The sequence below is a fragment of the Malaclemys terrapin genome, chromosome 25 (genome assembly GCF_027887155.1).
Source record: "Malaclemys terrapin pileata isolate rMalTer1 chromosome 25, rMalTer1.hap1, whole genome shotgun sequence".
Taxonomy (NCBI): domain Eukaryota; kingdom Metazoa; phylum Chordata; order Testudines; family Emydidae; genus Malaclemys; species Malaclemys terrapin.
The window spans coordinates 7,827,226-7,844,546 of record NC_071529.1 but is presented as its reverse complement, the minus strand read 5'-3'; the positions used below and the strand labels follow the sequence as shown (position 1 = coordinate 7,844,546).

General features: G+C 38.5%; 1 protein-coding gene across 9 annotated transcripts in view; it reads right to left on the bottom strand.

Moving 5' to 3' along the window:
* TANC2 (tetratricopeptide repeat, ankyrin repeat and coiled-coil containing 2) overlaps nucleotides 1-17,321 on the bottom strand; it is a 610,881-nt gene that overhangs the window by 204,842 nt on the left and 388,718 nt on the right. For 6 of the 9 annotated variants that reach the window (XM_054014274.1, XM_054014267.1, XM_054014275.1 and 3 more), the window contains one exon: nucleotides 9,257-9,367. The exons of the other annotated variants lie outside the window; for them this stretch is intronic. In XM_054014274.1, the coding sequence (XP_053870249.1) occupies nucleotides 9,257-9,367 (111 nt within the window). The remainder of the gene's footprint in view (nucleotides 1-9,256; nucleotides 9,368-17,321) is intronic. 9 annotated transcript variants of the gene reach the window in all.

Below are 17,321 nucleotides of genomic sequence, written 5' to 3'. Positions count from 1 at the left end.
AGCTTCCTGGGTAATGGCCTAATGAGACGCGAATATGTGGACAGATGACTAGGTAGCAGCCTTACAGATCTCTTGGATTGGTATCTGTGCCAGGAAGGCCACTGACAATGCTTGTGCCCTAGTCGAGTGTGCCGTCACGATCGCCGGTGGAGGCACCTTCGTCAGCTCATTGCAGTAGCGGATGCAGGCAGCGATCCTGGACGAAATCTTCTGAGCAGACACTGGGCGACCTTTCATTCTGTCTGCCACCACAACGAACAACTCTGTTGACTTACAGAATGGCTTTGTTCTATCTACATAGAAGGCCAGCGTCCTCCTGACGTCCAGGGTGTGTAGCCTGTACTGCTCATCTGATGCATGAGGCTTTGGAAAGAAGACAGGTAAGTATATGTCCTGGCCATGAAACCAGGAAACGACCTTGGGCAGAAATGCTGGGTACGGTCGCAGCTCGACCTTATCCTGGTAGAAGACCGTATAGGGCAGCTCCGAAGTAAGCGCCCTGATCTCGGATACCCAGCGGACCAACATCGCAACCAGGAACAAAACCTTTCAGGAGAGAAGCAGGAGAGAGCAGGAAGCCAGGGGCTCAAACAGAGACCCCATGAGCCTCGACAACACGAGATTTAGGTCCCGGGGGGGGGCGGGGCTAGAAGGGGGACGGGATCCTGGACGTGTGGGTAGAGATGCTCCAGACCTTTCAAAAAATGTGCCCATCCAGACTGAGGTGGCAATTTAAGGTGCTGACTTTGATCTACAAAGACCTAAATTAGCTGGGACCTTGCTGCTTTAGAGGCCATTCAAGTTGGCTCCCCTCAATTTAAGAGAGGGAGCTGGAATTAGAGCATTCTGTGTAAGGAGCCCTCAGCTCTGGAACAAGCTTTCATCCCTTGAATGAAATAGCCACGGTCCCTTCCGAGCACACTGCATCAGATATCTAATTACACAGGCTGCTGTGAAGATAGGTCTTTGAGCGAAACCAGATGTTGAGGGACAGGGAAATTTTGTTGTTCTGAAGCTGATTTAATTCTGTTTTCATAATTTACACTAAGGGCATTTAGATGCCCCATTTTTATTGTTTTTAATAAATCTACAAATAATAAAAGATCCTGAAGATCTGTATACCAGCATTGCCTGGCCCAAGGTGCAGTGATCAGAATGACTCTGGTCTTGCCTTGTCTGATCTTTCTTATCACCAATGAAAAGGAATGAAAAGAGATACAGATGTCTGGTCCACATCAATAAAATCCATTTGTTACTGAGTTCTCTGCTGTGAAGCAAAAACAAGGAGAGTTTCCATTGCTGCTTGTGGCAAAGAGACCTACGAGAAGACAGCTTCAAAACCACTTGTGCTGATTTTGTGGTCTGTAACAATTTATCTGTCTACATATTTGTTTAGTGGCAAGTTAGAAGGCCACAGGAAGTATCCAGTCAGCCAAACACCAGTGTCAGAAGGCTACCACTTCCCAAAACAGGCGCTGGGAACAAACATCCCTACTTGTTGAAGCAGAACACTGTTACTGAGTTGTCTGAAATCTATCCAGAATGGCAGGTAAGGATGTAACGTTGCAGGAAATTATGTTGCTAAAAGAGCTTGCACATATAATTCCAATCTAGGCCATGATAATTTTTTAGTTATTTAAAATAACTAAAATAACAGTTCTGACTCTGTATGTATAAAGAAAACAGCTTCTTTAGAGTTATGTTGGTGACACCAAGTCCCAAGTTACACAGAGCACTGGCTATTATTAGATCATAAGATGAAGCTGGAAGAACACCAGAATTATTTGAAGCTGTTTAAGAATCCATTTAATAAGTACAATGTGTAACAGCAGGGTATGAAAGTTCTAGAGCTAAAGATAGTACATGAACAATAAACTGCACATACAATGTTATTTCCAGAAATGCTTGTCCAGAGCCTTTTCCCTTTAGATAAGAAGGCTCTATAGACTAGTCTGAGTTGTGTATCCACTTCATGCACTCGTAAATGCAGCTTTCTAAGTCCGCTCTATGCTCAAATTGCATCAGGTTAGAGGCTAAGTTTACAAAATGGCAGCTGGTCTATGGATCAGTCTAAACTGAGACACAGTTTTGAAACTCATCAAATATGGCAATAGTCCTATCACAGTCAATTATTTCAGCTTTCTACAGTAGCTTCCAGGTTTTTTTCCCCCAATTATTAATACCTACAATTTTTGATCTAGCTATTATTACCTCAAGATACAATGAAAGAAAACAGCATTGTCCTCCCAATGGAATCCTCAAAAGTGGCAAAGGTTTCCAGGGGAACCAACACATTACATTGCCATAACTTCTTTTTGCATTTAGGGCAGATCACTGTGATTTCACATTCCCGCCAAGTCAGTAAGTTAGGTAACACGGGGACAACCAAAAGGTCAAACAGTCAAATCTTTTGGCAGCACTAAGTTTTGTCTTTTCCCATTCTCTGTTATTCTTGAATAAGTTTAGTTCTCTAGTTGTCTTGCAGGTACTGGCAGAGATTCCATCATTAAGGCACAGGACAAACCCACAATATTTTTGAAATGTTTAAAGTATTTTTCTTTTCACTCACTGTTTCTACCACCACTTCACAAAGGCAGAACATAAACACATTTCTTCACTAAAATTATTTTCTTTCATCACATGATGCACATATTGGTTACTGTAGGGTTTCTTGTGAGAGCTGCGTTGCTTGCATTTATTTTATTTTATTTTTTGAGAAAAAGTGCAGAGTTTGTTTTGAAACCCTAAACCAAGATCCAGCTATGAAGAATTATATGGACTTCATATACTTAAAATTAAGAGGTAGAGCAGGCAGAAATCTCAGTCCTAATGTTTCTTTAAATCAAAGAGAGAAGAAAAATGTATCTAATAGTAGGTTAAACAAACAAAACTGTGGTGGTGAACTGTCTTTCACTGTTAATGGAAGAGATACCCATTGGGATATCTAATTCAGTTATTAATCAGAACAGACTTTGATCTTACTGTGAGGGAAGCAAAACATCCACTGACCAAGCATTTAAGATTTGTGTCCCAAAATTTCTGAAGAAGAATTAAATCAAATTAAAAGATAATGCTATAACATGGTTAGCCTTTGAAATGCAATGACTAGGTAATAAATCATGCAAAATGCAACTGAAAACACTGATCTAACACAAAAGGCAATTACTTGAAAGCGCTATCCATCTCAGACACATCTAATAGGTTTCCTGAGCATTTATAAATAACATGTGGGCATGTTTTAGATGCAAAGTTCAAAACAAAAAGTAATCTAGAGACTAAAGTCCTTAGAGTAAAACACCAGGTGGAACAAAGTGAACAGTACACCACACATCATATAAATAAAGCTACTTCTAAATGTCAGCATTAGGGAGACACAATACAAATAAATAAATTCTATTGGCTATCATTAGATATTAAATCACAAATGCCAAAGTCAATACCAAAATAATTCACAGTTGAACAACAGCGACCTAACAATAACATCTTGCTCTTCCGTGCTGTGGCCATGCAAGGTGGGGAAGAGGAGAAATGCTGGCTGTGCTCTGGGTCCCTGAGTGACCCTGCCAGTGTAACACAGGATGGTTTAGGAAGGTTGAGGCAAAACACTTTCTAGTTCACTGCTGCTTTGATTGAGATTAGCACATACACCCATCTATCAAATGGTGAGTGCAGCATACAAACAGAGTCCAGAGAGGGTGGAGGACTTGTTACACTCCTTCAAGATAGCACCAAGTGTATCCTGCTCATGGAGGTACTGGCAAGAAGGTAATGTCGAATCCTCTTTCTTCAAAAAATGCACTCCCAAACAAAACAGAGCAAGATTTAGCTCGAAATTAATAACTATCATAATTACCAAATTAAACCTGGCACTACAGCTCAGAGGAATATTTGCTTTCCAAAAATCCTAAACAACTTATTCATTGTCATCTCTGATTGGATCATTTTGAAATATTGTGATAACACTTTATACAACTGGACCAAATTCTGCTCTCACTTATAATGTCAACTTCATTTGCTCCTTCTTAAATAATTTAATTCATATTCTTCATTGTGCAGGTAAGCATATTGGGTAGAATATTGGTAAGCATATTGGACAGAATGCTCAGATTATAAAAATATTTAAATAGAGAGTGAACATTTTTGCTACAATAGCCCAATTCCTCCCCTACTAACAGAAAGATACCTTCTCTCAGGAATCTCTTACTCCCCCCTTGCTCCTCCCCAAAATGTAACATTCTACAATGATCCATAATACAACATATCAAAAGAAATACTGCATGATACAAGCACAAAAGGCAAACCACAGGACAACAGTTACTCAGGAAACCACCTCCTAGTAATGTGCTGAAACGTGCCTGACGTTTAAAAATAAACATTTTAGCACTGAGCAAAATTCCATCTCTAGGCACCACAAATGGAGATGAGTATTTCTACACGCAGAGTAGGTAATGTTCACCTCTCATCACTATTTACTGTTTTAAACGGCCTTTAAGTGTATTACTAATGAGATTACCTGTCACAGATCACATTACAAATTATTGCTACCCCTACTCAAATGTATCTTTATCCTTGTGTTTTTTCTTCTTTTCTTTAACTTTACCCCTTCAGGGATACCTGTGTTCTGACAGTATTTGATAAAGTCCTTCAGAAAACACAGGCATTTTAGAAGAGGGTTTAAACAGGTCAAATATTAAAGAAATGATTTCAAATTCCTTTGAAACTATTTTGTGCATAAAAACTGCTTGTATTCTTATGGGGACTGATCTCTCTCTTTTATGTACCTTTCTGTACCACCCCATATAACTCAGGCTAGGATTAATCATTTTCTCTATATATTCTAACGGTCCTCGAGATGATGCACCAAGTTTGGTCTGTTTAGTCATATTAATACAAAAACCTGTGTTTAAACTGCATTCAGATTGCAAAGTTCACATCTCAAAAGTGAGGACATGCCAAAATTAAGGTTGCCATGGCTACCTTCATTTGGTGTTCTTGTGTATATGAACCATGATAGAAAAGTTCCATATGATGTTGGGCAAGACTCACAACAGTCTTCAAACTGCCTATGGACTTCTGCTGCCCAAAGTACACTCCAACCCCTCTCATGCTTGTATGTCAGGGGCAGGTCTCTCTGTGACCAGCTCCCAGCCCTGTCTGTCTTTGTGTAGACTTCCACCTCTCTAGAGCTCCTTACCCTTCCTCTTATGAGTTTTAGAAAGCTCTTTCTCCAGCCATCAACTCCTTCCCATGGTTTTTCTCCTGGACTCTCTACCCCAGCCAAGCCTTTCTCTCTCTTTTATGAGTACAGTGAGATTAACTGCCTTCTTTCCCAGTATTCCTTGCTACAGCCTTTAATCTCAGCTTCCCCAGAAATGCAACCCCAGAATGCCTTGCTGCTTCAACAAAGTCAGAGTTGAACTGAGCCATACGCTTGCCTTAAAGGGCCCAGAACACTGACTTACAGGTCCAAGGATCCTCCTGTGCTTTTGTGAGGGGCAGAACTAAGAAGGAGGAATAAAATACCCAACACTAACCCTACCCAGTGTCTGCCTGAGATGGGGGCAGGATGAGGTTTAGCTAGTTGAACCTCGGTCCACACAAGAACTGAGGTGATCCTGGTTGACAAAGGCATGAGGATAACATCTGTCCCTTAACTTGAGGTTTGTGTCCATCTCTTGTTGTACAGGTTTGAACTACACCTCTTCCCTGATATAATGCGACCCGATATAACACGAATTAGGATATAACACGGTAAAGCAGCGCTCGGCGGAGGGAAGGGGGGGGGGCTGCGCACTCCGGTGGATCAAAGCAAGTTCGATATAACGCGGTTTCACCTATAATGTGGTAATATTTTTTGGCTCCTGAGGACAGCGTTATATCAGGGTAGAGGTGTATATAGAATCTAATTAGAAGATCAGGTTACAACCATATTCAGGATGATTTTTTTATCATTTATGCACCATCAGGAGGCTGTGACTGTTTCTTATAACAGCAGATATTGTGACTGTCTTCCATACCTTTGTCAGCTCAAGATTACATCGCTATCATGTGCTCGATGTACAGCAACATCTTATAACCACCTGAAACTGAACCTGGTGCAGGGTTCAGGTGTCTGTTTCTTATATGGGAGTATCATGCACTGAGTCTATTATACATATTCCAGGATCTGCACTAGTTGCTTAATGGTTTTCAGGTGAAATTTAAAAAGATGTTTCTGATTTCTAAATCTCTACATGCCTGTTGACCTTCATACCTGTGGGACAACCACTCTGGGCTTGCAAAGATTGAGCTGTAGCCCTTGTAGTATAATAGAGGGTGAGCTGCTGGCATGGTGTTCTCTGTGAGGACATTTCAATTTCTGGTGTTTCTCAGCCCTATTTAAAGTAGTCCAAATTTTATGATCTTTAGGGCCTGTGCCCAAAGCTCATCTTTTCCTCCCAGCATTTGTGAAGGTGGAGAATTTTGAGATGGTTAGTGGCAGAAAAGAGGAAGTGTTTCAATATTTAATTTGCCTGTAAATTGCTGTTTGAGAGTCAGGCTGAATGGAATCAGCAAAGTTAAGTCATAGTGACAGGACTTTTAGATATTTTAAGTTCTATCAGCGGGTACCTATAATGAAGGAATTGGTGCTCTTTTTACTTTGTATAAATCTAACAGACAAAATAAAACATACCAACCCACCCTGTTATCACATATGCATACCTAGATGGCAATGCCAAGTTCTGTGCATTTTATGTTCCTAACTGCAAACTGATATCTACTTTAAAACAGATATTTTCTAACAGTCTGTACTTGAGGTTTTCCACCCTGAATTCCCACACTCTGAGCACACAATTTCACTAGAGCATGGGGCAGAACAGAATCAGAGCGTTTACAGTCAAATGCTTTAGAAGCCTTTTCAGTACCCCCAACAGTATTTATTAGACATTTAATAAAGTGGGCTAGTTACAACACCTCTGTGTAAGCAAGGGTTGTATGCTATCAAGCAGAAACTCTCAGAGGACTAAGGATTTCTTAAAATGTATTAGTAGAAAGCAAGAGCTCCAGCCTTCAGATTACCACTGTTTTCACAGCAGGAACGCTGGATCCAGATAGTTAAAGCATAACCCAGTTCTACCACAAAAGAAAAGAGTAAATACCCATGGAGAACTGCTTGCATGTACATACCTCATTTTAAGGTTCCAAGGCATGGGGGGGAAAGAGGAAGAAAACAGCGAATCGCACACTATACAAACTCCCTTTTCTGTGCAAATGGCTGCCTCAGTTTCAGAAGTCCTTCCTCTCAATAGATGGTTCAATTCCTATTCAGCAGAACTTCTCATATTGATTGCAAATAAACATAAATAACTACACATTTCAAGTCTGCATAGCCATTCGGACTCTGCATTCTCTGGGATCCAGTAAACTGCAGTTCTACTAAAAGAGCTGCTGGATGCCAAATGTGCAACCAGGCAGCAGGGGGTCAGGCGCCCCCTGACAGATATCTTGACGTGTGGATCTACACACACAAAAAGTCCTCTGGGCCTCCCATAATCTACTTGCTCTGTCTTTACTCCTATCCAGTGCTTCTCATTGACATCCACAAAGGCATGCCTTTTTACTTTCTTTCTTTCTTCTTTTTTTTTTTTTTGTTAAGTACACTTTACGGTTGTTGAGGTGCTGAGAAGCCTCACACATTTTTAACATGTTCATCCACACAATCAATGAGCTATAGAAAGAGAACAGAGGGAAAATTCAAGACTCCACTATCAAAGCAGCCTTTCTTGACTGTCGTCTGCTAGGCCTCTGTGAGTGTCTGCATCCTCCAAAAGTTGTGTCATATTAAATTTGAGAGAGAGAGAGAGAGAGAGTAGTTCTTAATTCCTTTTAAGCAAGTTATGCAATCGATTACAGTTCTTTATTAATACAGCCATGACAGTATTCTTTTCCAATTGTGATTATCACAGTAGAAGATATTTAGTTACACAGAAGGGGCAAAAGTTACATCAGTAAAATTCTGTTTGTAATACTGACTGATTCATTTAGAAAGAATGATCACTTTTCACAGTAAATATGGTCGCAAAGAAAGCATTCTCTGAGTATAGGGATCCAGTATCAACAACTTTCCCATAAGAATTTTATTCTGTTTCAAACATATTTGCATTAAAGAAAGCTGTTCTCTCTTAATATCTGTGCAATATATGGCTTTTCACCAAATCATTCATTTTCTTTAAACACATCTCTGACAAAAGTGATATTGTACTTTGACACTGACTCAAGTACTGGCACCTTCTCTATCTGGACGTGATTCTAAAGGCAAGATTCCACGTGGTCACATACTATTTGGAAGCAATTGTTACCATTTTACTCGGTCATAGGAATATGTTGATCACGTGATCCTATAGCTTATACACTGATTATCCAGAAGAGAAAATTGCAGAATTCAGCAAAGATCTGAAAATGAACATTTCCTGCTCCTTTAAGCCCTGATCTGCAGCCGACTGTAACTGTAACATCTCTGGCACAGCTCCATAAACTATCTTCTCAACCTTAATGAGGTTGCCAAGCAACTAGTACAAGTTCAGAAGAATCTGGGAAATGATACTGAGTCCTCAGCAAGATACAGCTATATAAAGATGTAATGGAATTCACACATCTGTATGCAGCCTGTCAGTGCCTGAAAATATTTACCAAATGAACTGATCAAAAAGTCAGAAAAATATAAGGTTAACTCAGGGAAATAAAATACTTCAGTTCCAACTATGTTTTTAACCAGATTATGACAGAGGCCTCTAACAAGATGTATATGCTTTTAAAGTTCCTAAATTCTGCAGGGTACATAAATTAATGGCTACCTCTGAAATAAATGTGATGTGCTTAATAGCAAATATACAAGAATGTATGCTTATGTATGAAATGATTTAATGATGGAATACACCAGAAGTATGTGTTTTATTCCAGTATTTCTGAAGATATGTCAGTAATGAAAATCAGCGTTAAGAGAGTATGGCTGTTTGATCAGCTTTTATTCACTTCAAATCAACTCTGTAGTAACTTCTTCATATTTTAGGGGGGAATGTGTCACATGAACACACAACCACAAGTGACAAATAAAGTACAGATATCAATTAGAGACTGCCTCCCAGCCAAGTGGGTAAGTCCATAAAACTAGGTTGGGGGAAGGGCCAACCAATCATTTAGAAAAAGGGGGCACAATGCATATGAAACTGTGCTGTGCTGGAAGGGCCCGTCCTAGAGGCTTTGCATGCATGCTTACCAGGGCAGTATGCATCAACGTCCAGTTTCTGTGCTGAAGTGAGCGTTGGTGAGCCAAGCTCAGACTCTGGGATTCGAGGGCTCTCAACAAACTTTGCCTTCCTCAGGGGGGCTAAGGAGAAGGAGGGGGAAGAAAGAAAGAGAGGTCAAGAGTAAGGGAAACAGCAGGCAACAGATGGAAGCACTTAACTAAATGACACACTCTGTCAGACTCATATTAAGTTACCCTTTTTTTTGTGTGCCAGAAAAAAAATGATCTGCATTCTTCACAAAGGAGATGGGCTTATTCAAAAGCTACAACAAACTGCAAAGTCTTACTTTAAAGCGTGCAAGCACTGAAGCACAGTTCTTGGTTGTCTAAACACTGGCTTTTTTCCCCTCCCCTCTCTAAAATTAATCTTTTATGAGGAACAAATGAACCTGGATTCAACAACTACAGAAAGGCTAAGATCATAGAGAGGAAATCAGAGCTTGCTAAGTTTTAAGGTATTTTGAATAAGAATGGTTAGATAATTAAAATGCTTCCTTTGAACAGAAACTTCAACTTCAAAATATCAGTGGCACTCAGTATCTTCTGCTCCAGAAAATTCAGTATTAAATATGAGTTATCTGACTACACAGCTTAAGAAGGAAATTGATCACCTCGCTTAGCCTTGCAAGCCCAGGAGGCCCAAGAGAGTTAAAAGAAAGAAGCAAAAAAATAAAAAATAAAAAAAAATTTTTTGGCTCAGATATTGCCCGAGCTGATATAGTAAGGAAACATTGACTTCTACAGCAATGTGATTTTAGCAACAAATTTGAGCTGTGAGCAATGTGAAAGGCATTAGGCTTTAGGATGTTTGTGTGTAATGAAATACAATTTATAAAAACACTTTCAATGCTGAGATTTTAAACAAAAAATCTTGCCAGCCATTAGAAACAAATCTAGGAAAATAGTTAATATATGCAGAAAAGATTGGATAAAGTTATACAATATTCAAAGTGGAATTGTTATGAAAATTACAAGTGAATGGAACTCTCACATATCCACTGAAGTCCGAGTGCAATCTGAAAAGTTACTTTAAAAATAATATCATGGGTCACCAGGTTTAATCTCGGCAACTCAAATATCCTCAATTTACAATTAAAAAGATTATTTTATACCTGCCAATCCTGCAAATTTTAAATATGGGAATTGAAAGTCAAGTTGGATTCTTTCCTTCTCATGTACTATCACCTGTAATAAAGGTTCTACAGGTCAAATAATACCCTTAATGGCAGCTATGAATCCCACTGTTGCTAATACATGTAACTGCAGGGTTAACTGACTTGCTGCGTGATTGGAAATTAGTTAATGGTTCTGCTGATGCAAAAGGAGGATTACAATCCAGCTCATTTTCTCTAACTGCATTGTTTCTACAGTACTAACAAAAATAAAAAGAGGAAAAAATTACATTAATCACAAAAGCAAAGAGAGCTATGAGACAGAATACATGCAGGGGACCAAATTCTGCTCTCTGTTACATTGCTATAAATGCTGAGCAACTCCAATGACTTGAGTACAATTACTCCGAATTTACACAGATGTAACTGAGAACAGAATGTGTTCCAGGGGAGTTGAGCTGATGACTAAGAAGGTGCCAATGCTATACTGCCACTTTTCTGAATACAACCACACATTAGGTGATACTGAGTTTATGTACTACAGTCACTCTGGGCTCCGAGGGTATGCTGTGCAACACAGCCCACACCATGCAATATGTTAAGTTTAAAATTCCAAGTTATTAGTATGGAAATGATAAAAATTCCATCAGTTATCTGAGAGTTTGAGAAAACAGCCAGCAACACAAAAAATGTTCCCAGAATTCTGATATGGTGATAGAAGAGAAGATTTTGATGAAAACAGATAACTATAAGGAGAATACTATTGTAACATTTAGAACCAACCCAGATAATCATCCCACACAGATCATTTTACTAATATTGCAGCTGTAATTGTACTTTCACAAAGGCATGTACTGAAATTTAGGTTTCATCTCACTGAGGAGAGTCCAGTAACATTATTCTTCCTATTTATTAAGATTTTGTATGGCATACAACACACCCGTACATGAAATAAAGAATACAAGCATCATTTTGACACTGTTTAAGTAAACCCTGGAAGGATTTTAATACAGCTTATAAAGAGGTAATAGCTTGTCTTTCTCTTCATAATAGTTTCTGGCTAACCAATTTTAGAGCCGGGAGTTATATAAAGCTACATTTACATGACATTAAATCAAAAGGAGTTATTGCAGTACAGCACATATAGCAACCTCATATGAAACAAAATAATGTACCCCAACTGCACATTCATCAAGGAATTCAGGTAGCATCATAAATCATAAGATTGAGGCTTACGTGGTTACTTTGTGTCATAAGGACCACAAGATGGAATCACTGATTTAATTTTTGTACATTTGTGGAGAGTGGAAGTAAAATACACAAATCAAATGCATTCTTCTCCATCATTCAATGTGTGTCCCTTGCCCTCCTTACATCTGCTTTCTATATCTCAGAGGTCACTTTCTTTTATTAATATATTTATTTAGAGTTCAGTCTTATATAAATTCCACAAAAACAGATGCACATGTAAAGTGTGTGATGACCATGACATGCATTTAAATTTTTTTTTTTTAAATTTTGCCCTTCTCCACAACTCTGACACTTGTCAACTTTTCATCTTCCCCGTTTCCTCATTTAGGGCCAACTCAGGAAAACATGTAAGTACATGTATTAATCCATTCCCGTTCTGAACAACACTTATGCATAGGATTATGTCCCATTGACTTCAATGGGATTGAAGCATGTACTTAAGTGGTGTCATGAACAGGGATGCTTTCTTGAATCAGGGCCCAAGGAAGTACATTTTAAAATATGTTCCAGACATCATATAAAACTGTTTGTATTACGTCCTTTTCTTGATATCATATCTTTATTTCACTGAGTACAACTCCCTATATTGCTAACAGCAGGGGCGTGCATACCATGGAATAAATATAAATCAAATCTTGTTAAGCCAACAAAGGGGTAAAAGTGAATCATCATAACGACTACATCTCTCCTGCTTATATTGAAATGAACTTGGTGAAAAGTGCTGGACTGAAAACAAGGCAGCCTGAAGTCCTCCATTCATCTGCAAAAAAGGCGTACAGCAGCACTGCATGGCTTCTCCTCCTCCCAGCTCAGGAACACTCTGTCACTGTACCTCAACCTTGTCCTGGAGATACTACTAATGGAGGCCAGAGAGTAATACTGTCGCAATGGCCCATTCAATGCTGATTTTACTGATATGAATCTCAGTCAGAAAATAGACTGAGAACATAAAGTGCTGTCAGATCATAGAAGATCAGGGTTTGGAAGGGACCTCAGGAGGTCATCTAGTCCAACCCCCTGCTCAAAGCAGGCCCAATCCCCAGACAGATTTTTGCCCCAGATCCATAAATGGCCCCCCTCAAGGCTTGAACTCACAACCCTGGGTTTAGCAGGCCAATGCCCAAATCACTGAACTATTCCTGGAATGGGTTTGATTCAGTGACAAGAAATGAAAGGCTTTGTACCCCATTCCCAGTTCCACAGAGTAATCTGGCCTCTGTGATTCACTTTTTGTAGGGAAGACAATATTAATTATAACTATTGTATAATGTCCACATCACATATAATTTTGAGACAGAGAGACTGTACCATGTATGAACAGGGCAGCCATAATCAGCCAGATAAATATGAAAGTCCTGCAGCCATTTTAAATTCAATTTCTTCAGCTTCACATCTTGAAACTTTGATTGTAAAACCACATGTAACTGCTCATCCCTGCCTATCCCTCAGTGTGCAGAACTCGCTCTTCTTTACAGTGAACAGAGGAAAAGAAAAAGAAAAGGGAAAGGGAGGGGACCTGGGAGGATGAAAAGTTGTCACAGATGGGAGACTATCTGAACTGTTCTCTTTCACTACAAAAATATAAAATACCTTAACAGACCAAACTTGAGCAAGGTATCCCCAGAGGGATTGAGGCAGAATTCTCTCTGACATTCAGACAACATAGCTTGAACCGGGACAGAAGAGTTTGATCAAGTACCTGTTCTGAACCCTAGTTACTGTGCCATGGCCTAAGTGCCTCTCTATTATTCATAGTGTAGTTTCTACATCTGTTAAGTTGAGGTTTTGGTCACAAGTATGTTGCTTCATGTACAACTTAACAGAGATGTGTTTGCATCCTTTATTGGAAAAGTTAGTGCCCTTTATGCAGATATAGCTACAGCTGTAAAGACACTGATAGATGTTTTAAAAACCACTGCCCAAAATGAAGTAGCCAACTGTAAAGAGATTTCTTTAGTAACTTTCAATGACTTAACCAAGTTTGAAAAATCACTTCTGAAAGATATGTCCTAGTCTAGAAAAGCCTTGCTAAATTAATTCAGCTCTCAGGAACATTACAAGGGATTCTTTTCTCTAAAACAGTCACATAGTGTTCAATCTACACGTCTTCCTCTTTTGCTCTACTGCTTTCCTTTCTTAACTAATTTTATACCCTTATGATACTGATTTCTCTTCTTTTCCATCCATATTATATTTATGATTTGATATCTGTTATTGGTGTGTACTGTAATATGTTGGGCAAAAGAAAAATGCAACATCACCAATTAAAATAATATCTATTGTTTAGTCTATATTTTTAATATAGTAGGGATAAAATGTAACACCTTTTATGTCAGTGACCACATAAAATTGCTGAAAGGTTATATATCATATAATTACAAGCAATTCTTTGATGCCTGCCTATGATTTTAGATTAAGAAATAAAATGTGTACAAATGGTAAAAATAAAAGATTTCCAATACTTAAAGAGATCATCAAATCTTCAGTGAAATCTGAACTGAGCACTTCTGCTTAAAACGTGTCAATAAAAGCCTGATGTACATATTCAGAATTGCTTTAGAAAGCATACAAATATTCCAGATTAAATTAAACCCAGTAAGGAAAGCAGAACACAACAAAAGAACAATTTGGTCACAAAGAGAAGGAAACATTTGCTCTTGTAAATTTCTACCATTGTAGCACTAACAAACCAGAGAACAATCCTAACACAGCTGCAAATGTGAGCAATCAAACACAAAATGAATTCTTTTAAGAGCCAGTTATTACAGTGGATACAGTGCAGCCAGTGTTTATATGACAGTTCCCGAAAATTTCATTTTAAAACCTGTTATCAATTACAGCCTGTGACACCTACCAAAATGAGTAAGTAACCAGTCCTAAGCAAAAACCTACAAACAAGTAGTAGTAACTGTTACTGGATTTTGTTTGTTTTGTCTGTATTGTTAGTTTTTATGTACAGCCATAAATATTAACTTTTGAGACTCATCTACAATATTGCTATATATAAAGTCATAGCAGAAGTATGTCAGTTTCCTTAAATGAACTCCATGCGGTTTTGATGTTTGACCAGCTGAACCAAACCACAAAAATACTGTTTAAAAAAAAAAAAAAAAATCTACCGAACAACCATGTGTTAAAGACAACAAGAAAACAGTAATCCCTAGACTTCTGCGGGGGTTTTCAGCGAACCTTATCATTACTTAACCTCTATTAAAACAATATCATTTGTTTATTTGAAAGATGTACTCTGCATAACTACTCTATCAAACACTGGATGTTGGTTTTAAATCATGTCTATTGATAGTATTACTTGCTGCCTATCACAATCATTTGTGCCACATGTTAATTACTGCCATCTTTGACACCTTTGGTCATGAATCAGAGTGATACAGTGATTTAATTCCGACATTACACAGGTGAAATATCCCACTTCCTTATAAATTTACAGGGCCTTATAAGGCATGTTTTAATTTTTGGTTTAGAATCTCTGGGATTATCCCATTAACTCTATCAGGAATAGCAGGAAAGCGAAAAAGAGTCCTGTGGCACCTTATAGACTAACAGAAGTATTGGTGCATAAGCTTTTGTGAGGGAATACCCACTTCGTCAGACACATGCCTCTGACGAAGTGGGTATTCACCCACTAGTATTTACCCACGAAAGCTTATGCTCCAATACTTCTGTTAGTCTATAAGGTGCCACAGGACTCTTTTTCGCTTTTTACAGATCCAGACTAACACGGCTACCCCTCTGATACAAAACATTTTCAACAACTTAAAGGATTTTGTTTGGATACTTCAAAGAATCTTTTACCCACAATGTTCCTCTTCTATACTTAGTTTATTACTAACCACTGTTCAATAAGCCGTAATCTACATTTTTGAGTGGGTCTCTTATGGCCAGCTCTTGCTTCCCCAGAAATGAATGGAAGTTTTTGCCAATAACTTTAATGGGAGCAGCCATCAGCTTACAAAAGGTATTCAGTGAAATAACATGTTTAATATGTCTTAGCATTTCTAGCTCTCTGATGTTTCAATAGATGGTGCCTCACACTTCGAAATTATTTCCATAACAATGGGTTGTTCCACTGCCATTATACATCAAAGAAAGATTTCTGCTCTTGTGTTTTAATTTGAAATCATATGATTTGTTTGTTAAATTAGTTAAATACACTAAACAATTGCGCCAAGGCTCATCTTTATTGACATCAGAGGATGTGTAAGTCCAAGTTTAGCCATCAAAGCAGATCTGTTCAGATTCATTTTGTGGCCCTACATCTTTAGAATGATCTGATCATGGCACAGCACTCATTAACATAAAAAAAAAGTAACTTGGGGGGGCAGATTTATGAAGTTAAATTTCTGAGGCGGCAGGGGTGTTTCCTGGCTAATGGTTCTGTTTTTTTGCCATTCTTATAAGTGCCATATAGTTTGCATTATTGAACTGAATGCATATTATTAACATCTGTAAAACCATCCCTTTATTCTCTTTCTTGTTTTTAATTCTTCTTTACTAAGACCAGCAACATACCTATTAAATGAATCAATATTTATGTTTAAAAAACGTATGGACTAAACAGTGACACGGCAGCCTGTATCAGACAAAACTGCAAATAAAATACAATGGGAAACAATTCTTTAAGATGGTGAAATCAGGGACACTTTGCAAAGAAAAACTGGAAAAGAGAAGACACTGAGGATCTGAACATAAGAATGAAAATATTTGTTTGTCATTTATGATCTCCCTATCAATATGGTACCTAGGCCACATATATATAAGTGATGGTAATGAATTTTTATTTGTTATACCAATGGAAGCTACTGGCAATGTAGAATTTAATACTTCCCCCCCTGAACTCCTTAATTCAAGGTGGCTCACACTGAAGTCAATGGCAAAACTCCTACTGACTTCAATGGGAGCTGGTTTGGATCAGCAGTGAGATCCTTTTTCATGCTGAATATTCCATACCAGACTCACTTGACTTGTGGGAGGCTGGGGACCACAATGAAACCGAAACCAGGCATAAAGGCCCAGACTCGCAAGGAGACTTAGGTGCTGCGATGCTCAACTTTGCCGTGCTTAACTTTTTAGGCAACAGAAATTCACAGGGATAATACTGCAATCCACTTCACAAATAGTGCAGCTCAATGCAGTTTAAGTTGAACAAATGGAATTTTATTAAACCCCATGGATTGCTCTGTCCATGTGGCTGAGCTGTTAAACTCTGGCAAATGAAGCGTAAAAATATAATTAGGAAGGCCAAAAAAGAATGTGAAGAACAGCTAGCCAAAGACTCCAAAAGTAATAGCAAGTTTTTTTTTAAATACATTAGAAGCAGGAATCCTGCTAAACAACCAGTGGGGCCACTGGACGATCGAGATGCTAAAGGAGCACTCAAGGACAATAAGGCCATTGCGGAGAAACTAAATGAATTCTTTGCATCCGTCTTCACGGTTGAGGATGTGAGGAACATTCCCAAACCTGAGCCATTCTTTTTAGGTGACAAATCTGAGGAACTGTCCCAGATTGAGGTGTCATTAAACGAGGTTTTGGAACAAATTGATAAACTAAATAGTAATAAGTCACCAGGACCAGAGGGTATTCACCCAAGAGTTCTGAAGGAACTCAAATGTGAAATTGCATTTGACTGTCATTTGTAACCTGTCATTTAA